At 35.0% G+C, this 25,271-nt stretch overlaps 2 protein-coding genes across 4 annotated transcripts; both read left to right on the forward strand.

Annotated features, from left to right (window-relative positions):
* Nucleotides 1-3,234: 3,234 nt before the first annotated feature.
* On the forward strand, nucleotides 3,235-11,060 carry LOC104216170 (protein NETWORKED 1D). 2 transcript variants are annotated; one of them, XM_009766172.2, is made up of 6 exons: nucleotides 3,235-3,466; nucleotides 3,704-3,771; nucleotides 3,894-4,056; nucleotides 4,176-4,448; nucleotides 4,990-9,095; nucleotides 9,770-11,060. In XM_009766172.2, exons 4-6 carry the CDS (start codon nucleotides 4,346-4,348, stop codon nucleotides 10,886-10,888), a joined length of 5,328 nt encoding a protein of 1,775 aa, XP_009764474.1. In that variant the 5' UTR covers nucleotides 3,235-3,466; nucleotides 3,704-3,771; nucleotides 3,894-4,056; nucleotides 4,176-4,345; the 3' UTR covers nucleotides 10,889-11,060. The 2 variants fall into 2 exon arrangements, with proteins under 2 accessions (XP_009764474.1, XP_009764475.1); XM_009766173.2 differs by having other exon boundaries at nucleotides 3,235-3,437.
* Nucleotides 11,061-20,416: 9,356 nt separating this feature from the next.
* Nucleotides 20,417-23,935, forward strand: LOC104216171 (uncharacterized). 2 transcript variants are annotated; one of them, XM_070156616.1, is made up of 5 exons: nucleotides 20,417-20,525; nucleotides 20,809-22,115; nucleotides 22,205-22,561; nucleotides 22,671-23,225; nucleotides 23,317-23,935. In XM_070156616.1, the coding sequence occupies exons 3-4, from the start codon at nucleotides 22,307-22,309 to the stop codon at nucleotides 22,878-22,880; spliced, it is 465 nt and encodes a 154-aa protein (XP_070012717.1). In that variant the 5' UTR covers nucleotides 20,417-20,525; nucleotides 20,809-22,115; nucleotides 22,205-22,306; the 3' UTR covers nucleotides 22,881-23,225; nucleotides 23,317-23,935. The 2 variants fall into 2 exon arrangements, 1 of the variants encoding a protein (XP_070012717.1); XR_011402417.1 differs by having other exon boundaries at nucleotides 20,417-22,115; nucleotides 22,205-22,566.
* The last annotated feature ends 1,336 nt before the right edge of the window (nucleotides 23,936-25,271 follow it).

A 25,271-nucleotide genomic window follows, 5' to 3' on the forward strand; every position in this document is an offset into this window, starting at 1 on the left:
CAAAGCAAGCAATGATGTAGGCATGTGAGTGAATGTATTATTAGATATATGGGTAGGAGAATTTCCTTACGGGAGGAAAAGCAGGTGATATGATTGAGCCATCTAATCTAGGCAATCACCAAATGTACCTACCTTACTGTTAGAAATCATCATGAAATATCAATTTTTAAATATTTAAATAGGCCATTCAGTGCTGTTACTTTTTCGTATCAATATGTTGAAAAATGAATTTTCAACGGTCGAATTCTTTTAATTTTGATTTTTGACTTTTGAAGAATGAAAAGTGCTAAATACTTTTTTGATAGAGGAAGACTAGATTTCTCAGTTCGAATCATTTTCTCTAAAAAAATAAAAAATTGGGTTTGAAATCTAAGAAAAAGAAGGAAAAGGTGCCGGTAATAATACTACTATTTCGCGGACATCTTACAAAATTAGAATGATAAAAGAATTAACAATTTTACCAATAAGTTGACAGTTAAGCTTGAATTTGTTTGAATGACAGACTTTATCTTGTTTTTGAGGCACACTACAATTGTGTGCTTATCTTTTATTCCATCGTGAATTATTTGATTATTGTTGGAATGGACAACTCAAGATTTTGGGTTTTCTAATTCTTGTATGGTATCATCCATCATTCACTTGACATTGCCCAAGAGGCAACTTGGAAAATGAAACCACACAAGGTTATGGTCGGGGCCGTGCTAGGGTTTGGTTGAACATAATAATTTTGACTTAAATTTTCTATTTATTTTAAAAAATTTATTAAATATATAAAAATTATTAAATTTAAATTCAATAATTTAAAAGGACTAAAATTCTGGATCCACAGAATTCATATTCTGGCTCGCCTATAGTTATAGTGGGATGGATAAGATCCTTCATCCTTAATCAGAGGCCTCTACTTCGAGTCATGAAATTACAACAACAAAAATCTTAATAAGGAATACTTCCTTTTAAATGAGTCTAATTTGGATTAGTCTCAAAACTAAAAAACACATGAAAAATGGAACAGAAATAGGAAGAGAAAAAGAAAGAGAATAAAAGGGGTGATTGAAGAGGGCATGATAAACGTGGGCCATATATAGAAATGAAGAAGAATATTGTGTGTCTTGTCAGGATTGAAGAGCCGTGGGCGTTGCCACCGGCCAAGCCGCCCCCACCTTTTTTAAAGAGCTCACCAACCTGTTTTCTAACCAGTACTACTTTCTTTTACTTTATTCGTTTTCCACATTATTCAGATTTTGGCACCACGCATTGTGCGTCGATGCTGACCATTTTCAGATGTGCGTGCTCTCTGTCTGATTTATCATAAGACTTTTATTTCATCGTCTAAAAATAGATTATTTTATTATTTTTATTAAAATAATGTTCACATCAATTTACATACATTTCGACTATTCCACGAATATTTGTTATCTCTCACCATCGGTACATGTACAAATAAGTTATCCACCAGAATAAATAGATTACAAGAGTCACCTTGTATTAAAATTATCTATCAATTAAAAGATAATTACAGAGAATTTTATAATTAGTATTGATTGGTAATATGAAAGAGTTAGTAATCCTATTATACAGTCTACAGTCTACTTCTTATATCTAAACTATTACTCCTTCTGTTCACTTTCTTTATTAGTCCGTTCCAAAAAGAATGACACATTTCTACAATTGAAAAAAATTTAACTCTAAACTTTTCATTTTACCATTTTACTCTTAATGAAAAGCTTTTATAAGTAGAAATTGCACGGGGCGCCCTATTTGGTCGCCCCCATTTAACCTATACCCATTTTTTTAAAAAACTTTTAACTTGTACCCACTTTTTAAACAACTTCAGCCCATTTTTCCTCCTCATTCGTTTTCTTCTTGTTCTTCTATTAACAACTGAAAATTAAGACTTGGTCAAGTTTTTTTATAAATACAGACGGAAATCTCAAGAAAGGAAGTTTCTTTTACTTGTCTATTGCTTATGGTATTTTGTTCCCGGCTTCTCACTAAGGAAAAGACAATCTTCAACTGTCAAATGACTCATTGCTTTGGATCAAGCAGGCCTTTAATAAAAAACAATTTCTACTTAAAAACTTAATATTTGCAGTATTGGACTCAATTAGTTGATGATATTCTCTAAGTAAATTTTCTTTTCTGTTTTGTTTTATAGCTAATCTTAGAAGGAAACACAGATTCCCATTGTAAGCGTGAGCAATGGTTTTATATGTTCTTCCTTTTATGTTTTGGTTAGAGTCGCAAAAGTGAAAGAAACAAATACCTATGAACAAGGGGAAGTTTACACTCATGGTGTAAATAGGCTAAAACTTCAGCTTTAGAGCTGAAGTTCGCTAGTTACAAACAAAAACTTCAGCTCGAGAGCTGAAGTTCAACAGTTACAAAACAAAAACTAGAGATGAAGTTCGACAGTTACAAAACAAAAACTTCAGCTCTAGAGCTGAAGCATACAAACAAAAACTTCAACTCTAGAGCTGAAGTTCGCCAGTTACAAAACAAAAAACTTCAGCTCTAGAGTTGAAGTTCGACAGTTACAAAACAAAAACTTCAGTTCTAGAGCTGAACTTCAGGTACGACTACTAGAATGCTGAAGTTTTGCGTGATTGCCTTTGCTACTTCAGCCCCGCATGCTGAAGTTATGGGAAAAAGCGGGTACACTTGCAATTTTTTTTACACAGCGGGCACAAGTTAAAACGTGACACAAAAAGCGGGTATAGATGCAAATGCCCCCTTTTATAACAACGCAAATGTCATGGCCCCATAAAGTTTTTACCCCTTAAGCTTTTAAGACCACAAATTTTAAAAATCTTCTTTTTTTCCTTAAATTTCGAGCCAAATCAAATTATCTCATCTAAATTGAAACGGAGGGAGTAACATTTTTATTAATCCAACTTCTCATTCTTTCTTTCCTTAACAATCATGCGAAAGAATTTTGTATGTTTTATTTTGGATTTCTCTTACTTCCGGTTAAAAGAAAACTGGAAAGGTAGAGGGGGCAAATTGGTAATTTCAAATTGGTGCGCAGTCATTAGAGTCAACGTTGGAATCACTGTAGAGTACAGACACTGCATCTTCCGAATTTTCCAAATCCAGAGGACAATCTTGTCATTGTGCATGGTGTAATTATGTCATTTACCATGTGTCCGCAGGCAATAAATAAATATATAAGAAATTACGAAATCTCAAACATAAAACAGGACAGGCGTTACTTCTAACTGTGCCTACTTTTGTCTCTTTCTTGTCTTTTTTGCCCCTGCTTTTCTGTTCTTCCCTACTACTATTGGACAATGGACACTTTAGCTCATACAGTAGGTATCCCAGCGAAGCGTATCAAAAAGCCAAAGAAATTCCAGAGAGATCTAACTGCATAATGGGTTGACACAGATAAAACCTAAACTAATAGAAAAAAACAGAGGAATTGTTCTATTTTGCGGCTGGTAATCCCATTTTTGTTCTCCTTTTCTTGGTAATTTCTTACTCTCAAAAACATGAATTTATTCCATGATCATCTTAGTTTTTCTATTCAGTTCGAGTTTTTGTTGACTTTCAGTCAACCCCTTTATGGCTTTTTAATGTTTTATTGATCGAGCTATAATTTTTAATGTATCCTTAAATTTGACTTGTTGCTTCTGGATTAAGCAACTACTTTTTGGTCTAGTATTGTGAATGATCTAACCCAGTTTTTTTCCTTTTTCTGACTCAGTGATCTGCAGAGTTTGTTCGATTTTATGTTTAAAGACCCTTCTGTTTAGATTACAGCTCGTTGATCAGGTAATTTTATTTATTCTTAATCATAGCTTTTTTACAGTCTTTATTAGCCTTGACTACACTGTTTTTTTTATTTAAAACTTGTTTTATTCCTTAAATCTTTATCTCCTTGCTTATACTTGCAGGGAGTAATAAATCAAGATATGTAAAACCCATCACTGAGCTTTGAATTGGGTGTCTCAAAGTTCTAATATATTCCTTTCAGAGGCTATATTTTTTCCTGGCTTATATTTGAGGAGCAATATGCATAATTTGTTATATGAAAATGGACTTGGATTTCAGTAATCTGTAAGTTTCCTCCTAATCACAGATTTTACAGTCTATAATTCGCCTCTAGAACGCCAAGTTTTAGTTTGTAACTGTATGGTTTCATTCCTTAATCTTCATTTTCTTGCTGTTATCTACAGGGACTGATAGAACAAGACTTATAAAATCTATCATTGAGCATTGAATTGGTTGTCTTGAAGTTCTAGTATATTCGTTTTCAGTTGTATATTTTTTTTCCTGGTTCACATTTGCTGAGTTTGGACTACATTTGAGGAGCAATCTGCATAATCTGTGATATAAACTTGCAAAGATGGCAACTTTGTCGCATCAAGATTCTCGACGCATGTACTCGTGGTGGTGGAATAGTCACATTAGTCCCAAAAACTCAAGATGGCTACAGGAGAATCTCACAGGTACTGCTGTTTTCTTTCTTTGTTGCGGGAATAGAATTTTGCTTATGCTAGAGTTATCTAAGGAGAAATTCCCTCTTCTTTGAGGTGGTCATTAATGGAAGAATATATTGTTCTAGCTCGGCCTTTATTTCCTTTTAGTGAGAGTACTTTGCATGAAGCATTGATTTCCTGCCACGTATCGTTCATGATTGGATCATTGTGGTAATGATTAAGGAGATCTCGTGGTGATTAAGACAGGATGAAGTGCTCTTTTTTTATTTATGGAAATGTCCATCAGTTTCAGAAATGGTAACGTTGTGTTATCGATCAAAAAGACATACAGGGATGGTAACATCGATGTTGTTCACGAGGTGGAGTTATTGTTCTATTCCTATCATGCTCTTGATGGCTTTAAACCTCAATGACTTATGTGCATTTCTGTTTATAAAATTTTGCAGATATCATCTTCAAATGTGGCTTCTCTTTTTTTTCTCTAAGTATTTCTCTCTCATGTGGTGTTTCCTGAACAGCTTCTAATACAATTCACTGTTCGCTTTGCTAGATATGGATGTAAAAGTCAAAGGAATGATCAAACTCATAAATGAAGATGCTGATTCTTTTGCAAGGAGAGCGGAGATGTACTATAAGAAACGGCCAGAATTAATGAAATTTGTAGAAGAATTCTATAGAGCATACCGTGCATTGGCTGAAAGATATGATCATGCAACCGGGGTGATCCGGCATGCCCACCAGACCATGACAGATCTTGGACTTGGAGACGATTCGCTGGCGGGTTCTGATCCTCAAACACCGGAGCTAACCCCAATGCGCGGTCTTTTTGAACCTGAAGAGATGCAGAAAGATGCTCTTGGAATTTCTTCTCATGATCTCAAGAGCAATGGAGCATTCACAGATGAGTCACACTCAGTGATGAAAAGAAAAGTATTGAAGCAGCGCAATGATGTGTTTGCTGATGGAAGGGTTAGGAAGGGTCTGGATTTTAGTGAGACAGAGGAGAAAGCAGCAGGAGTGCAGACCAATGAGAGAAACAGTTTCGAATCGCGAGCACTTCCAGATTCAGAGTGCAAAGTTGAATCTGAGGAGATTCTGACATTGAAGAAAGCTCTTGCCCAAGTGGAAGCTGAGAAAGAAGCAGGCCTTATTCAGTACCAACAGACATTGGAAAAGTTATCTCATCTGGAGTCAGAAATATCTCGAGCCAAAGAGGATTCCCGAGGATTTGGTGAACGAGCAAGCAAAGCTGAAGCTGAAGCCCAAACCTTAAAGGAGGCACTCTCTGCATTGGGAGCTGAAAAGGAGGCTAGTCTTCAGCAGTATCAGAAGTCCTTAGACAGGATCTCTGAGTTGGAGAATACCGTTGCCCATTCCCAAGAGAACGCTGCTGCACTTGGTGAAAGAGCTGGCGAGGCTGAACTTGAAGCCCAATCTTTAAGAGAGGATCTCGCTAAGGTAGCAGCTGAAAAAGATGAAGCTCTCAAGCAGTATATGCAATCTCTTGAGATGATAGCAAAGCTCGAGAACAAATTAATGTGCGCTGAAGAAGATGCAAAAAAGTTAACTGAGAGGGCTGAGAAAGCAGAAAATGAGGTTGAATCTCTCAAACGGGACATACTAAAATTGACTGGGGAAAAAGAAGCTGCGGCTCTGCAGCTTCAGCAATGCTTGGAAACCATCTCCATTTTAGAGGAGAAGCTTTCTTGTGCCAAAGAGGAGGCCCAAAGGTTGAATGCAGAGATCAACGACGGAGTTGCCAAGTTAGAAGGTGCAGAAGAGCGCTGCCTTTTATTAGAAAGATCCAATAAATCTCTTCAGTCTGAGCTGGAATCTCTGACACTGAAGATGGGTACCCAAGGTCAAGAACTTACAGAAAAGCAGAAGGAACTGGGAACCTTGTGGACTTGTGTACAAGAAGAACGTTTGCGTTTTGTTGAGGCTGAAACTGCTTTCCAAACTCTGCAGCATCTGCATGCCAAAGCTCAGGAAGAAATGAGGGCGCTGGCTTCAGAGCTTCAGAACCGGTTACAGGTGTTAAAGGATTTGGAAACTCGTAATCAAACATTGCAGGATGAAGTCCAGAAGGTTAAAGAGGAGAACAAGGACCTCAATGAGATAAATGTATCATCAGCTATATCTACGAGGGATATGCAAAATGAGATATCTAGCTTAAGGGAAGTGAACGGAAAACTCGAGGTAGAGGTTGAGCTTCGAGTGGACCAAAGAAATGCTCTTCAGCAAGAAATCTACTGCCTTAAGGAAGAACTTAATGATCACAACAAGAAATTATTGTCTATTGTGACACAGGTGCAGGCAGTAGGCCTTGACCCAGAATGCTTTGAATCATCTGTCAAGGAGCTGCAAGATGAAAAGTCAAATCTGAACGAAGCATGTGAGAGGGAAAGAAGTGAAAAAGTAGCTCTTCTGGAGAAGCTACAAGTGTTCGAGGAGCTTGTTGAGAAAAACTCCATTCTGGAAAATTCTCTGTCGGATCTGAGTGCTGAACTGGAAGCTGTGAGAGGAAGTTTACAGGCATTAGAAGACTCCTGTCAATCTCTTCTAGAGGAGAAATCTGCACTTCTCAATGACAAAGCCACTTTAACGAGTGAGTTGCAAGTAACCATTGAGAATCTGGAAAAAGTCTCAGCTAAGAATACCGTTCTTGAGAATTCCCTTTCTGATGCTCATGTTGAACTTCAGAGCTTAAAGGTAAAATCAAAGAGCCTAGAGGATTCATGTGAAATACTAGTCAAAGAGAAAGCAGATCTTGCCTGTGAAAAGGAAAGTCTATTTTCTCAGTTGCAGGCTGCACAAGTTGCACTGGATGATCTGGAGGGAAGGTATTCAGTACTGGAACAAAGGCATTCAGCTTTGGAGAAAGAGAAGGAATTGACTCTTCATGCAATGGAGGAGCTGAGGATTTCTTTAGATGCAAAAATTTGTGAACATGACAGATTTGTCCACATGAGTGATGCACGGTTGGCTGGTATGGAATCAGAGATGCATCTTTTGCAGGAAGAATGTCAATTAACTAAGCAAGAGTTTGATAAGCTGCTCGAAAATGCTACGGAGTCTGACATTCTCAACTTCGCCTTAAAGACATCCACCCTAGATCTTGAAGGAAAAGGTTCTTCTTTGCTGTGTGAGTATCAGAAGCTTTTTGAAGCATCTGCATTATCTAAAACTTTGATTTCTGATTTAAAGCAACAGAATGTTGAACAAAAAATGGAAATGACATCCTTGTTTGATCAAGTTAGTACTCTGAGAAATGGGATATTTAAGTTGCTGAAGGCTCTTGATATTGTTCCAAACCATGTATGTCAAGACAGGAAAGACCAAGTACATCTTGACCATATTTTTCATAGAGTTGAAGTTGCTAAAGAATCATTCTACAAAACTGAGGAAGAAAATCACCAAAGGGCTATTCAGATGAATGTTCTTGTCACATTGCTGGAGCAATTAAAACTAGAGGTGGAGCATCTTGTTGCTGAAAAGAAAATTATCGGGCAGGAGTCAAATATCAAATCGGAGCAATTATTGGCGTTGCAGAGTGAAGCCATTAAACTCAAAGAGGGTAGTGAAGAACTGAAATTAAAAATCAGGGAGAAGGATCACAGAGGGGAACTGCTAGAAATTGAGAACTGTAACCTGGCAAAAGCATTGCAGTTGGCAGAAGATGAGTTGAAGAATGTTAAAAGTATGAGGGATCAGCTCAATCTTCAAGTAAATGATGGCAAAAATCTTTTGTTTGAGAAGGATATTGAGCTTCAGGGAATGGAAGAGAAGCTTTATCTTACTGAAACTGAGAAATCTGTGTTGCATCAAATTTTGGAGAACTTGAGCAGAGAACTAATTGGGAGTAAAAGAATTGTGGAGGACCAAGAAATAAAGATCCTAAAGTTGTGTGCTGACAATAACCAATTGAGCACAGAAAAAGCAAAACTTTCCGAGGCCAGTCAATTATTGCGGGAAGGACTTCAGCAATATCGTGGAGAGCTTGAAAAACTGAAAAAATTGTTGTTTGAGAAGAACATTGAGCTTCAGGGAATGGAACAGAAGCTTTATCTTACTGAAACTGAGAAATCGGTGTTGCATCAAATTTTGAAGAACTTGAGCAGAGAACTAATTGGGAGCAAAAAAGTTGTGAAGGACCAAGAAATAAAGATCCTAAAGTTGTGTGGTGACAATAACCAATTGAGCACAGAAAAAGCACACCTTTTTCAGGCTAGTCGATTATTGCGGGAAGGACTTCAGCGATCTTGTGGAGAGCTTGAAAAACTGAAAATGCAAGAGGAAGCCTTGCATAATGAGCTCCATAAGCAATTGAATGATATTGACGCACAGAAGTTAGAGATGGATGTGCTTTTAGGTGAGTTGCAGGTCTCAATGTTCTACCAAATCCTTTACGAGCAGAAGATTCATGAGCTTGCACAAGCATGTCACAGCTTCGATGTTCAGATCACTTCAAAGGATGAGGATATTAAACTTTTGAAAGAAAAAGTGAAAACTTTGGGTACTGAAAATGAAGACCTTAACAGTCAACTTGCTGCATATGGACCTGCAATCTTGTCTTTGAGCCAATGCATATCATCCCTAGAGAAGCACTCCTATTTGCACGGGAAGCCCAAAAAGCCTGATACTGAGGACACAAAGGTAACTAACTGCTCCAATGTCCTCTGCTTGGCTTCTTTTAGCTGGACACTAGGGTTAGTAATAGTATACTATTAGAAAGCTCCTGGAATAATCTTGTCCATTAATATGCTAATTGGTTGCTGATATATTATATGTGTGTATGCGTGTGTGTATATATGTTAGTATCATATGCCACAAGATGCTTCTCAATCGAAGAAAAACACATTCTCAATTGTATTTTGTGTAATTTATATCAACAATTGTATCATCTTCTATCCTCTCCATCTCTGTGTGGTAAGTTGCAATATTTTAACTAATATGTGATGGACCTCGATATTTGGCATAGACAATATCATGATCAAGCTTAGGTATTTATTTCCTCGAATTTAGTGACTAGAAACTTCATTACTCCTAGTGATGATAAATCTTCTAGTGTAGGGTAAAAATACCAGAAACATTTGTGTACAAAAGTAAACCCGTGCGTGATGGTGGTGATGCTCCTGCAACTTGAAATCTAGGGGAAATTAGATTAATGCAGCCTTAGTACTGCATTCTAAAGGTTTATTCTGAAGAATTTAAACCTTAGAGATATGAACAAATTGAGGTTTTCTGACCTTAAAAAAAAAAAACTAAAAATTGGAGGTTTCTGTTTTCCTTGTATAGGTGAGCTAAAAATTATCTTCGCTTATTTTCAGGACATTGTAGTAGCATATCCAGTTGACAGCACTCATTTGGAAGACAATGAAAATGCTGTGACAACCGATGCATTTTTGGACCTGCACGGATTGGAAATAAGAGTTCGAGCTGTTGAGAAGGCATTGGTCGAAATGCAGCAGCTTTTGGGGCAGGAAAATGTTAACATGCAAATGAAGCTACAGGCTGCAATGCAACAGATTGAGGAGTTAAAGTCAAAGAGCAGCCTCCGTAAAAGAAACTCAGCACCTAAATCTGAAATATTTGAGGCAGAAAGCGGAATTTTGACCAAGGATATAATGCTTGACCACGTATCTGAGTGTTCATCCAACAGAATTGGCAGGAAAGAGGAACAGGATGAGACTAATAATCTAGTTTTTGACCTATGGGATCCTGCCAATCCTACTGTTATTGGTAAAGCAAAGTTGGATGATACTCCAAATGCTGAAAATGATATTGATTTCCATAAGCGTGTTATATCTGTGAAGAGAAAGTGTCAAAATCCTGCTTCAGATGAGTTAGGTGAGAAGGATTCGAGTGAGGGCAAATTGAACATCTCAAAAAGATCAACAGCATCCACTCAAGAGGGAAACAAGAGGAAGGTCTTAGAGAGGCTTGATTCAGATGTGCAGAAATTGACGAATCTTCAGATCACAGTAGAAGACTTGAAGAGGGAACTCGAGATTACTGAGAAAGGGAAAAAGGGTAAAGCTGTAGCTGAATTGGAAACTCTCAAAGGACAGCTCAATGAAGCTGAGGCTGCTATTCACAAGTTATTCGATCTTACTGGTAAGTTGATGAAAAACATGGAAGATAGCTTTGGATCTTCTGATATGAAGTCTGCATTGGAGTCGGAAGAGATTGGAAATGTTAGTAGGAGGAGAATATCAGAACAGGCACGAAGAATATCTGAGAAAATTGGGCGGTTGCAATTGGAGGTTCAGAAGTTGCAATTTGTTTTACTGAAACTCAACGACGAAAGCAAAGGAAATAGTAAGGCCTCTGAGACAAAAAGAAGGGTTCTATTGCGAGATTATCTTTATGGCGGAGTTAGAAAAAGCAACAGGAAAAAGAGAGCTCCATTTTGTGCATGCATCCAACCTCCAACTCAAGGAGATTGAAGTTTTAAATGATGTATGCAGTTTACATATGTTAGCTGACTAGTTTATAGTTTTCACTTGTGTCCATATACTTGTTTTAGTTTCGCAATGAATATATTCAGAATCTTAACCTCCTTTTGAGAGAATTTGCTGTATATTCGCGTCCAGTTAAAAGATGCAGCGTTTTTATTTATGATTGTTTTCTTGTTTGGCTCTCAGTATATATTTTTTCAACAGCAGTTACTTGTGTATATGCATTTGGATAAAACCTGATTGGCTGTATCATGTATGTATATTTGTCTCGTGTAATATCTTGGATAAAGCAAAATCTCTTAAAAGAAATCAGGTGCATTTTACTAGGTTGAAGCACAAAAGTAAAGAAAGTAGTAGAATCAAATATGATTGCCGGAATCTTCAGATTACTAATTCCAGTTATTATGAACGTTTACGTGTAATTATCTTTTTTTGTAATCATATGGTGTAAACATTCTTTTGCACAGTTGATGTATAAACGTTAAACTCTTTTTTATTCGTGAATCGCAATCCCTGAGTATTAGATTGGTGGTAGTTTGAGTTGTGTATATCTCTAATCCTTAATTCTAATAATTGATACACCTAAGAAACTGAAAAAGAAGTCCTGCAATTTTCTTCAAGTTACTTGTTACCAGGGCAAGGCCTAATTTTAGGGTTTTGATCAATATTTTGGTATCGGATTTGAGTGAATTTGGTATGGTTAGACTCATAAGTGAATGGGTATTCATAATTTCTGACTTTTGCTCGATTCCAAGACGTGGGCTCGGGGAGAATTTTTGGGCGTTTTTCTATTTTCTTACCTTAGCTTCGATTCTTTTAGTTATACTCGTTGTTTGTAGTTATATTTACATTATGATATTGATTTGATTAGATTCGAGTCACTCAGAGTTGGATACTCGTGGCAAGAGCATGATTTCAGATTGATTTTGAGCTGGTTCGGGGTAAGTGACTTGCCAAACCTTGTGTGGGGGAACTCCCCTTAAGATTTGGTATTGTTGTTATATGAATGTCGTGTAGTGACTAGTGCGTACACGCGCTAATTGTTAGAAAACCCCATTTTCATTAAATAAATATCAGTGTTTCCTTTTTGTTGAGCACTACTTGTATTTTAAAGCCTACTGTTTAGCTTAGGAAAGCATACTTAAGTGACTTAGCTGTTCTATCTACTTAAACTGTTTACTTGAATTCTGTGCAACATGTTTAGAATAGAAATCTCTGCTTTTCTTAGTACGAACTTGGATAAAATTGTGGATTCTTTCTTGATATTGTTGTGTGTTTACTTTGGGACTACGGGATGGTATCCTAGGATATCCCCCTACATGTTTACTTTGGGACTACGGGTCGGTATTTCCGGGAGATCCCTCTGCACATTTATATTTGGGACTACGAGGCGACATCACGGGAGATTCCTCTGTACTAGATATTTACTTTGGGACAACGGATTGGTATTCCGGGAGATTCCCCTGCATATTTATGATTCAGACTACTGGACGAGATCCCGGGAGATCCTCTGTACATTTACGTTTGGGACTACGGGACGATATCCTGGGAGATCCCCTGTTGCTATCTCTGCGTACTGAGTTATATTATTTTTGTGATTTTATTCTTTATCGACTGTTAATATTTTAATTATACTATCGCATTTCATACTGTTTTACCTTTTATATATATAACCAGTAGGGCCTTGACTTTCCTCGTTACTACTCGACCGAGGTTAAGCTTGGCACTTATTGGGTACCGCTGTGGTGTACTCATGCCCTTTCCTGCACATTTTTTTCGTGTGCAGATCCAGGTTCTTCTGCTCAACCATTCTATCAGTGAGGCGGGCGATATCAGAGACTTCGAGGTATATCTGCCGCGTTCGCAAACCTAGAAGTCCTTCTCTATTCTCCCCTTTAGCTTTAGACTTTCTGTATTTATTTTTGATTAGATATTCTGGAGTTAGAACACTATGTAGTTTTCTATAGCTTGTGATTTCATGAGATTCCGGATTTTGGGATTTTGATTCAGTTTTGAGAGTGTGTATTGTATATGCCGAGCGATATTTTAAACTCTTTTATTATGTTTTATCCGCAACTTGCTAGTTTCGTATTTCGTTTCTTTTTTTTCCGCAATTTGGTAGGCTTACCTAGTCGTAGAGACTAGGTGCCATCACGATAGTTCATGGAGGGAGAACTTGGGTCGTGACATTTTTGAATCTTTATAGCTCCATCACTATCCGACATTATCTTATTTATTGCTATTCATCAAATATCCACCATAAAGTGCTTGATCTATCATTGAATATTAATATTGGCTACGATTAATCATGTCTTTCAATAAATCTAATTGAATAAATCAAGATATATTTTTGGGTCATACACTTACTCCAATCCATCAGTAAACCATTAATACACCAAGAAAAGGAAAGGAGAAGAGGAGAATTGAAAAGGAAAAGAAAAACTAAAAGAGTGCTCCAATCTTGAATTGCTTGGTAGCAAAATTGTCACAGGAGATTACAACAATCCCGATCAGTTTCTCACATCTGGTCTATCAAATTTAGAGTGAGATAAGTAGATTTGCAAAGCTAAAAACGGTTATGCTTGCATGAAATAGATTTTCATTGGCTTTGAAATAGTACTCACAGAATTGTATGTAGGAAATTTTGGGTTCGCCCATAAGGGGTGATTTAAGGTACAATAAGGTTATTAGTTAACTCTAATATTCTCTATAAAAGTACATTTATACTGTACAATAAAACAAATTCTCAGTAGTAATTTCTACACTCTCTTCTCCTAAAATCATACTAGAGTTTAAAGTGTTGAATTAGGGGTTGATCCAACACACTGTGACAACCGTCGCTGACTAGTAATTTTAGTTGCGGTTCATCTGTTTCTTCCATTTTCGCTACGCGAACAAGTAAGTTCTCGTTTTACAATTCACGCGCTATATAATGTGTTTAGTTTAACGTGTTTCTTCATTGGTATCAGAGCAATCCCTGGCATAATGAATCCATTTGTCACAATTATATCATTTCATTTTAGCAACTTTGACATGTTTGGGATATCTGCTCTTGCATTTTTAGTCTTTGCACTTTTAGCAGCCTGAGCTGGTTGAGTTTGAGGTGGCTCTCTCTTCTTTCTCCAGTTCTTTTCTTTCAAACGCTCTTGGTTTTGGAGGTTGTTTCCATGTGCAACTCGGCTATTGGCTTTGTATCCTCAAGTCGTTCCTCCTCTGACACAAGATACCTCCGGACATCTTCTAGAGTTGTGATTTGCTCATTATGGGTCAAATGCATTTTCATATAATCCCAAGAACTAGGTAAAGAGCGTATGACAACTTGGATTTTTTGTTTATCAGTTAACACATGGCTAACATCTTTCAACTCCCCAAAAGTATTTGTCATTTGTCTCAGGTGTGTTTTCAATGAATGTTCTAGGCATTTCTTATATGAATCAAATTCGATCGTTAAGGATCACAGCCTTGTAGTGGAATGGGTACCAAATGTATTCCTCAAACATTCCAAAGATCCATAGCTCTTTGGTGATCCTTAAAATCTCTTAGGATATCATCACCCAAGGTGCTCAACAACGTAATGCGAGCAATGGAGTTCATTTTCTTTCAACTGTCATAAGCTTCATGCTCACGCCTATGCTGAGCAGTGTTGTCATCCTCAGGCTCAGCCATGATATTGTTAATGGCCTCTAGAGGTTCTTGCTCCTCTAGCACATACTGAACTTTCAAGCTCCAAGTTTTGTAGTTATCACCATTGAGTTTCAACTCTTTATCAGCAACAATATTTTTTGAATCAATTGTCATTCTTTATAAAAATAAAAAACTATTATGAGGATCATACAAAATAAAATAAAAAATGACACAAGGCACTATGCTGAACAAACATACATATTATGACGCTAAGCAATAATTAATTTGATTAATAAACATATATAATAATCATGGAGTCGAAAGTTCACTATGTTCTCAATCATCATCCAAAAATTAAAATATTATGAAAATTAACCTATTCAATTATCTAGCCAAGCATTTTAACTATTTTTAAGACAACATTATTATCTATCTGATTTTATAGTCCCATATGGATCATAATATTAGCATGCAAATAAAATTAATGTCAAATTAATTCATTTATTACATGCTATGCAAATTCACATACAAAAATATAATGTTAAACTAGGTAACAAATTATACATGTTAAACAAATTAACAAGTAAATATAATGATAAGCAAATTAACATTTCAAGCATGCTAAATAAATTTAATGTTAAATAAATTAACAAAAAAATCTTATGTTAATCAAATTAATAAAGTTAATGTTAAAAAGAATTATAATTTTCATAAAAGAATATATATACTAAATTTATATTCTAAAATTTTAAGTCTATATGTTTAATTTTCGAAATATGAAATTAGCAAAAAAAAAAAAAAAACAGAATCTTTTGTGATTTTGTTTAATTAGGCCATGAGCCCAAATAAATATGAGAAATTTTCATAAAACACTATCTTTTAGTAGCAATTAGTCATCTATAGATACTATTTGCTATATTACGGATTATAAATACATTTTCTGTGGTTATAAGATGTATTTGACGTATTTAAGCTATTGTATTCATGAATACAATAGCAAAAATAGGCGTGAATCAGGGAAGTGCAACTAATCAGTTGTTGTATTCGAGTGTATTCGATTGTATTCATGGAGTGAAACATGGGATTACAGCTGCAAGCTAATTGTATTCGACTGTATTGACGACGTGAAATAGGGGATTACACTATTTTTAAAACGAAAAGTGAATCAATTAACATAATAGACTCCTAATATAACTCAACAAACTCAATTATAACACACAAATTTTATATTTTCAGTTATAAAAAAGATTCTCAACCGAAATAATACCCCAAAAATATAGCAATCTTCAGAGAAATTATATAATACATTTGAATACATAAATTATATTAGTTAAAAAAATATATGAATACATTCATGGCATATAGCGAGACAGTGAATACAATGAAATACATAGAATACATTGGGATACATTGAAATACAATGAAAAAAAGACAGTGAATACAATGAAATACATGGAATACAACGAGATACATTGAATTACAATGAAAAAAAAGACAATGAATACAGTGAAATACATGAAAATACATTGAAATATATTAACAGAAAATCAACTAAATGCCGAGCAACATACATTGATCTTCCTCAATTTGAACAAGTACTAAGGAAAAAGATGGGATCTTGGACTTAGTATACGGTCTTTACTTTCTGCTGAAAAAGGATAATATTGAACTGAGGACAGGAAATCAGAAAATTTCCTCTCTTTGACATTCAATTGAAAGCTAAAATCTCTAAATTCTCTAAGAGGAGGAACCCCGAAAACGTCATAGTTTTCTGTTTCTTGGATGTAATAAACCAATTTCCCGATCAATTTCTTCGTCGATCTCTTTCTTGTTTGTTTTCCGTTTCACGGTTATCTTCTTTCTCTTCTTCATGCACATCGAATAGTATGCGGCAATTTATACTCCCAAAACCCTTAAATCATAGTAATAGCAACTTCAGAAAAAGTATCATACGAACTAAACAATTCGAAATCAGCATCTCTAAAGTAGGCTTTGCACAAATCCGGTGGAAGGAGGAGGAGATCAGAAATTTTAATGGGATGGGGGAAGAGAATGAGATGTATCAAAGTAGAGAGAGAAAGAAAATAGTGTAACTGATTAGCGTATTTAGTGGCTTAGGGTTATGAGGTAACCAAAATTAAATATTTTGCCATAAACCTTAAAAGATATCTATATAATATAATTTTTTTAAATGGTATTTATTTAAAATAAATAAGGTGTTAACCTTTGCTATATGAGGTAAAAATTCCAATAAATATCAAGACAATTTAAAAGTGGCTAAAAGCCCATTTTCTTAATTCATCGGGAGAAATTCAAATATAGCCAGATTTACAACTGGTCGTTCAAAAATAGCCTAGTTTCAAAAGTAATTGAAATTTAGCCACTTTTCATGTAAAGATAAATCTGAGCGAAAATACTGTTCAAAACCCGAAAAATACGCCAGTATATTATACTGGAGTTCCAACATAAGTATGCTTGAACTCTAGCATATTATACTGGAGTTTAGGATAAGTATGCTGGAACTCCAGCATATTATACTGGAGTTCAGGATAAGTATGCTGGAACTCCAACATAATATGATGGGGTTCCAGCATAAGTACACTAGAACTCCAGCATAATATACTGGAGTTCCAGCAAGTATAATATACTGGAGTTTGGAGCACCGGTGCTCCAGTCTCCAGTATATTATACTGAGTCAGAAAAGTATAACGGTCCAGCATAATATGCTGGAGTTTATACATAGGTGCACCGAACTCCAGTATATTATGCTGGACCGGTCTCTGTTGCAGCAAAATAGTGGCTATTTTTCATTGACTTCATAAACGCTGACTATTTTTGAATGACCAGTCCGAAAACTGGCTATACCGTGCTATTTTTACTAATTCATCCAAGCTTCTTCGGCCATTAGCCTTAAAATTACAAAGCAATTTTTACTGGGCCTTTAGCCCAATTCTTGAATTTGCCCATTAATATTTTTTACAGAAACTAGGTCTTTTTTTAAAAAGAGAAAACTACCGTGTATGGCCGTTGAAAAAAAGTATTAGCCCAAAGTTTTGCACGTAACTCGAAATGTCCAATCGGATAAAACTAATATCAAATTATAGCCCATCGGATAAAACCAACAGACCAAAAACAAAAGACAAAAGTAAATTTTGGTACTAACTTTTTTATATTCCCTAGATATTTTTCCTTCCCAATACCAAATTGTTTTCTCTTTCTTACTTTTTTATCTTCCCTAGATATTTTTACTTCCCAATACCAAATTGTTTTCTCTTTCTTAAGTATCACACTTGACTTTTTACTTTTTTTTTTTATATTTTTTTACTTCTTTTCTTCAATTATTTTATTTCTTAACACCTTTCCCTCGCTTTATTCTTGTTAATAGTACTACTAAAAATCTTTGATTGAACATAAAACGTTATTAAAAAAATCAAGATTTTTTCATCAGCTAACAATTATTTTACTATTTTCCCAACAGTAATACCTTATTACATTACAATTAAGTCTTTGATTCAATGGAAAACAATAAAAATCAAGACTTCTTACATCAGCTTTAAAAAATATCAAGTGTTGCTCTATAACCAAACAAAGGAGTGAAGCTTCTTTTTACAATAAACCACACGCCAATCCTTTTTTCCCTTCCCTCCAAAAGGTTTTCTTTTTTAGGAATTCTCACACATAATTAGTGGTGATTTTCATCTCCTTTCTTTAGTTAATTTCCAAGTTCGACTTAGTCTTTTTCAATCATATAAGTGGAAAACAATAATTGAGAAAAGTTCAATCATATATACATGTATAAAGTGTGTGTGCGCGCATATATATGTATGTATAAAGTTGTATATTATAGTTTTGCAGAAAAGTTTATATATATATATATATATATATTGCAATGTATAAATATTGTATCCTAAGTTCGACAGTGTATCCTTAGTGTATATTGAGCCTATCTCGAGTGTGCTTGTGTATCTAAAGTGTATATATCTGTGTACCTCAAATGTATTTTGTATCGTGAATGTATAATCTGTCTGAACAATGTATCAAAATTGTATATACATGTGTATTTTCTAATATGTAAACATAGTGTATATAAATTATATACACAGTTTGTATGTGTAATGTGTGCAAACTGTGTATTTAGAGTGTATCATGTATTTTTGTATTGTGACAGTTTTTTTTCTATATATTTTGTATAGTTACATCTATTTTGTATATATTTTGTATAGTGACAGTCTATTTTGTATATTTTTTATATAATGACAGTCTATTTTGTATATTTTTGTATAATGACAGTCTATTTTGTACATTTTTTGTATAGTGACAGTTTATTTTGTATATTTTTTGTATAATGACAGTCTATTTTTGTATATATTTTGTATAGTGACAGTCTATATTAGTATATTTTTTGTATAGTGAAAGTCTATTTAGTATATACATTGCATAAAATTTGTATATAGGGTGTATCACTGCATCTTCCAATGTATCCATAATATATCATTAATGTATCCCGAGTGCTTTTGTGTATCCAAAGTGTATAGACTGTTCTACAATATATAAATTTTGTATAATTTAATGTACTAGTTTGAATCTTGTTAGTACCATCTTGAAACCCTCTACAAAAAACAAAACATAACACCCAAAATAAAAATGAAATAATCTCTGACTTTAGCATTATTATAAGCCCAAAAGGCTGAAAAACAGACCTGAAGACAACAGTTCGATTAGAAGGTCTGCCATTAGATCAAACAGTAGCCTAATAATACCAGAAGCAAAATTAGATCATAAAAAACTGTTTTTTATTGTTTTAGAAATTCTTTTTAATAACATTAAGAAAAAATTGGAACAAAAATGAAGGGATCTTATGAGTTGAAAGTAGGTGGAATGCTTAAGATGGGAATTGGAGCTGAGGGACTTGAGAAGAAGCTGCTTCCATGGCGCTGTTGCAGATCTACTCATTTTCGAATTATTTTTTCAAATTCTGAGGAGAATTTTTGTATTTTTGGCTGCTGAAGTAAACTGCAATTTTTTCTATTCTCCATTTTTCAACAATTTTGCTTACTATTTTCAGGTTTGACTATGGCGGATGAAAATATTACCAATGGCAAGGTTTATGACGATGCGCCGGTGGAGATCGCCGTCGATGAAACATTCGATGCTGCGTCGAAAACCTTTGCACTGAAACAGAAGATAACGGCACTGGAGCAAGAGAAATTCCAGCTTCTTCACGAGAACGATGTCATCAAATAGAGAATCGAGAAACTGAAGAGCTCAATCGAGGAATCACAGAACAAAAATTGGAATTGCTGAAGAAAAAAGCAGAACGCAGTACTTTTGGGATAACCACTAGAATTATTTTGGACTATAAAATGTGTATTTTAATTTTGGGCTACCGGATATTATAGGTTTGGCCCGAATGGCTATAAATGTTATTTGCTCTTTTAAAAAAGGAATTATGGGCCTTCAGCCCAATTTGGCAGAGTTGCGAGCAACTTTTGAACCCAACTTCCTAAAAACCACTTTTTTTTTTAAATTTATTATAGTGTAGGCTTTTTAGGAAGAGAAACTACTTTCTTCTTCATGTGCAACATGCATTAGCCGCCGCCACCAACATTTTTCAAAAGACTTTTTCTTCTGAAATTTTCATTCCTTTTTTTAAAAACGGAAAAGGTTCAAAAATGCCCTTAACCTATTAGAAATGGTTCAAAAATATCTTCCATCCACCTATTGAGTTAAAATTACCCACAACGTTTTTTTAAGGATTAAAATTGCCCCTTGAACTAACGTATGACTTTTGGGTTGTGCAAGACTATTTCAAAATCCACGTGACATTATTCAATTGGTCAACACTCAACCCATAAACCCGATCCCATATAAATGAATACCCATTAATAAAACTCAATATGCTTTACTCATTTGCATTTCATGACACAGACAAGAACCTAGGGTTCTTCAGTTTTCCTTTTTCTTCAAATGCGCCTACTTCATATATTCCAAAAAATCTAAGGTAAGGTTTTACTGCTTTGGGTGTTTACTTGTGGTTTGAGAATATTTGGGTAGTTGTAAATGGTGTCGTTTTCCATGCCTTTAGTGTGTTTAAAATTATATTTTTTAAATTTATATTTGTGTTGTTTATACTTTATTACTTGTAGTGGTCCATCTCTGGTTTTTATTCTTTTTGACTTCAATTTTGCATTAAAAAATTGGCCGTGGGGGTCCTTTTCTCTTTGAATATTGTCTAATATGGTCGTTTTCCTTTCTTTAATATTTTACATGTGACTCGGTTCAAGAATGGTTGAAAATATAGACTTGATTTTTAATTATGGGGGACAGTGGATTTGGAAACCACAACTGGCGTACCATAAAAAATTGATTCACGTATGGAGAGGTTATGAAGTGGACTTGCTATCTTATATTGATATATGTTGAGAGTTCAAAGAAAAACTCGATTTTAGTGAGGTGAGGCAACTTCTAGTAACTGTTCCATCTGGTATGTTCTCTGTGGTCGAGGGAGATGAAGGTATTAGATCTCTTCAACATCTATTGTCTGATAATTTCAAGGTTGTGAATTTCTTTGCGGTTGATGACTATGAAGGAGATATTGGGTCAATTGTAAATATTATTCACCACAATGCCAGTACTAATGTTCATATAAATGTTGGAACAGATTGTGATAGTAGTGAGGATGAGGAATGTGGTGAAACTGTATCTAGTGAATATGACAGTGACGAGTTGGAAGTTTATAGGAAACAAAGGAAGTTCGATATCAATGATAAACTGGACAAGTACAAAGTTTTGGATAATGGTATAACCTTTAAAGATCTTGATGAAGCTAAACAAGTTATAGACTTCTATGCAGTTGCAAATAAGAGGAGTGTTATAGTTAAGAAAAGTGACAAATCTAGAGTTAGTTATCGTTGTGTCGATGGTTGTCCTTAAATGTTTTATTTCGAAGGATGGGAAATATCAAGGCTTTAAGATCAAGACCTTAAATCAAGAACACAATTGTGATGAGATTTTTGAGAACAGGAGAGCTAATGTGGAAACTTTAGCTCATTATTTTAAGAAGAAAGTTCAGAATAACCCTAAATATAAGATTAAAGACATGAAGGTAGACTTGGAATCTGAATTTAGCCTTAATATAAATGAGTCAAAGTTGAAGAGGGTTAAGAGCCTAGTCTTGGACAAACTAGATGGTAGTTATACTGATGATTATAATAAGTTGGAGGCATATGTAGAAGAACTGAGGAAGAGTAATCCAGGATCTGATGTAGTGATCAATTTTTCCAAAGATGCTATGGAAGAAGGCAAAAGAAGATTTTTAAGGTTGTATGTGTGCTTCCAAGCTTTGAAGGAAGGTTGAAAAGGAGGTTTGAGACCGCTTATAGGATTGGATAGTACCTTTTTGAAAGGAAAAAATAGGGGAATAATGTTGGTTGCAGTGAGACAAGATTCGAGTAATCATTTCTATCCACTTGCTTGGGCTGTGGTTGATAAAGAAACTAAAAGAACTTGGAACTGGTTTGTGGAGTTGTTGAAACACTCTTTGGATTTGAAAGATGGTGAAAGAATTACCTTTGTATCATATATGGAAAAGGTATCTCAAATTTAATTTTATTTCCTCTTTAGTTTTACGATTTTTATGGTTATTTATACTTAATGTAAGCTGAATTTATATGTTTGCAGGGTTTGTTGGATGTTGTTAGTAACGTATACCCACAAGCAAATCATAGATGGTGTGTTAGGCACATTGAAGCTAATTGGAGCAAAAAATAAAAAAGTGGGGAGATGAAAAAACTTCTTTGGTGGTATGCCTGGAGCACATATGAAAAGGAGTTTAAAGATCAGTTAAAGAAATTGGGTCAGCTAGATGAGGATGCTGCTAAGGCTTTGGTGAGCTATCCACCCAAAAATTGGTGTAGAGCTTATTTTGACACCCAATGCAAGTACTTTATGGTGGACAACAACTTCACAAAATCTTTCAACTCTTGGATTGTAGAGGCCAGACAAAAACCAATTATAAAGATGCTTGAAGATATTAGGGTGAGGTTGGATTACTTTATTGTTTCAATTCTTTTAATGTTCTGTTATTTATTGTTTTAATTCTTTTAGTTTTTTGGTTGAAGTTATATTATTTTACTATTTTGTATAGGTTATGAACATGTTAAGGGATCACGAAGCTGAGATTTTACGTTGGAAAGATGAGTTTTCACCACATGCAATGCAGCTTTTTAAAGATTACAGAGTTATTGCCAACAACTGTAAGGTTGTGTTCAATGGTGACATTGGATATGAGGTGGTTGAGGGTACAGATAGGCATACAGTCAATATGGAGCTTAAGAGATGCACATGCAGGGCATGAAACTTGTCTGGAATTCCATGCCCTCATGCCATTAAGGCATTTCTCTATGGGAGACAAGATCATGTTTCTCAAATACATTGGTTTTATTCTAAGGAGGCATATTCGATGGTATATAGGCATAAACTCCAACCTGTTAAGGGAGAAAAATTCTGGAAAGTGGAGCCCCACCAGGCCATGGAGCCCCCTACTTTAGCTAAAATGGTTGGCACACCAAAGGTTAAGAGAACAAGAGAAAATGATGAAGCTAAAAACTGACAAGGGAAATGGTCTGCTTCTAGGAAAGGCCTGTTAATGACTTGTGAATATTGTGGTCAGCCAAATCACAATATAAGAAAGTGCCCATTGGTAATACTCACAACTTAATATGATTCTTCCCTTTCTACATTTACTTGTCATATTTTAACTGTCATATGTTAATACTTTGCAACTCATGTAGGCAAATGATAAGCGCAAACACTTCTTCTAAGATGAAGGAAATTCCCAATCAACACAAGAATCTCAAGAATCTGCATCTTTTTCCATTCCAAAACCTGGACTAAATCAACAGAACAATCAGTCATGGAGTCAGCATTCTAGTCAACTATCAGTCTTGGATTATGATTCTGGTCCCACTTTAAGGCCTAAAGTGGTCTCAGAAGGAAAAACCCGGCTGCAAACTAGGATGATGAAGGAAAATACTGGAACCAGAAAAATAAATTTCATGGGAGATCACACTGGTGCTATGCCAACCAATCTTCCATATTCACCACAAAAACTGACATGGAAGGGAAAAGAAGCAATGACTACAACACAGTTACAAGCTGAAAAAGAGAAGATGATTTGCAAGCTTAAGGTTAGAAGGGGTACAAGAATGTAGAATTAGTTGGGTGTTTAATATTTTTGGTGTTATGTAAAGAGAATGAAGGAATGACTTCAAACAATTAGTGTTTTTGCTGATTTGTGCTCGTACTGGTTGTTAGACAATTAAATATGGTGAAAGGTTATGTTAATGTTCAAGTTTATGACTAATTGTGACAATTGTTGTGTTTAATCTATGGCTACTTTTTGTTGTGCTATGTTAATCAGCTACATAACTGTAGTTTTTTTTTGCGAAAATTATATTTATTTTTTTCTTTAGAAAGAACAAATGTGAACGGAAGGAAAAAAAGGAAGAAAGGAGATTGATAATTCAATAACTCTAGTTGAAATAAAAAGAAAAAGTTGAAGAAAAAAGACGTAGAGGAGAAGAACTGAATTGGAACAATCTGACAAATACGTTATTTTAAAAGAGTTGGGTGTTGGGATTATTATTTAATGGATTGGATTTTTTGGAAGAGGTTAGAAATTCATAGTTTAATTAAGAAAAGGTTAGCTGATGTTAAGGGAGGGCAATTTTAATCCCCAAAAAAACGTTGTGGGCAATTTTAACCCAATAGGTGGATGGAAGGTATTTTTGAATAATTTCTAATAGGTTAAGGGCATTTTTGAACCTTTTCCGTTTTAAAGATAAAGATTAGGAGTAAAAAGTAAAAACCTCATGTTTCTTTTCTCTTCCTTTATTGTCTCTTGCGCCGCCATCTTCATTAATTTCTGGAACAAAGAAACTTTTTTTCCTCTTCTTTCTTTTATTATTCTGCCACTGCCATAGAGAAACTCTAGTTTCTTCTTTCCTCTTTTTTTTTCTTAAAAAAAATCAGCACCTTCAATTTGACAGTGTTCGTGATAGTGGCGCGATGGTTTTGAGGCAGCTGTTTATGGCGACATTAGGGGTTACAGACCGATAAACACAAATATGATAGTTATGTAAATATATGGCATGCTAGACTTGGTCATATTGGCCAATAAATAATGCAAATGCTAGCAAAATAAGGCTTGCTTTCCAGCATTGAACATGTGAATTTGTCTACTTCTGAAAGTTGTCTAGCAGGAAAATCTGCAAGAAAACCTTTTTGGTAAGGCGACTAGAGCTGAATATTCTTTGCAATTAGTCCATTCCAATATTTGTGGGCCTAAGAATATTAGGTCTAGGCATGGAGCAAGTTATTTCATCACATTTATTGATGACTTTACTCATTTTAGTTATGTCTATATAATTTCTCACAAATCAGAAGCAATAAGTTGCTTCAAACACTATATGAACTTAGTGGAAAATCAATTAGACAAGAAGATAAAAACTCTTCGAACTGACCGTGGTCGTGAATACTTATCAACCCAATTTAATGGGTTATGTGATGAAAAAGGAATAATTCATCAATTACTATCCCAAATACTCCACAACAAAATGATATTGCGGAGAGAAGAAACATAACGCTCTTAGAAATGGTTAGGTCAATGGTAGCACAAGCTAACCTCCCAATTAATTATTGGGGGTAATGCGTTACTTACTGCTATCTATGTACTTAACCGAGTGCT

The sequence above is a fragment of the Nicotiana sylvestris genome, chromosome 9 (assembly GCF_000393655.2).
Source record: "Nicotiana sylvestris chromosome 9, ASM39365v2, whole genome shotgun sequence".
In the NCBI taxonomy this organism is placed as follows: Eukaryota; Viridiplantae; Streptophyta; class Magnoliopsida; order Solanales; family Solanaceae; genus Nicotiana; species Nicotiana sylvestris.

Excerpts from the sequence above, each read along its gene's own strand:
- LOC104216171 (XM_070156616.1), top strand. The coding sequence starts at position 22,307 with ATGAAAAAACTTCTTTGGTGGTATGCCTGGAGCACATATGAAAAGGAG. Across the intron at positions 22,562-22,670 it reads AGATGCTTGAAGATATTAGG|GTTATGAACATGTTAAGGGA; the intron begins GTGAGGTTGGAT and ends TATTTTGTATAG.
- LOC104216170 (XM_009766172.2), top strand. The coding sequence starts at position 4,346 with ATGGCAACTTTGTCGCATCAAGATTCTCGACGCATGTACTCGTGGTGG. Across the intron at positions 4,449-4,989 it reads GCTACAGGAGAATCTCACAG|ATATGGATGTAAAAGTCAAA; the intron begins GTACTGCTGTTT and ends TCGCTTTGCTAG. Across the intron at positions 9,096-9,769 it reads CTGATACTGAGGACACAAAG|GACATTGTAGTAGCATATCC; the intron begins GTAACTAACTGC and ends GCTTATTTTCAG.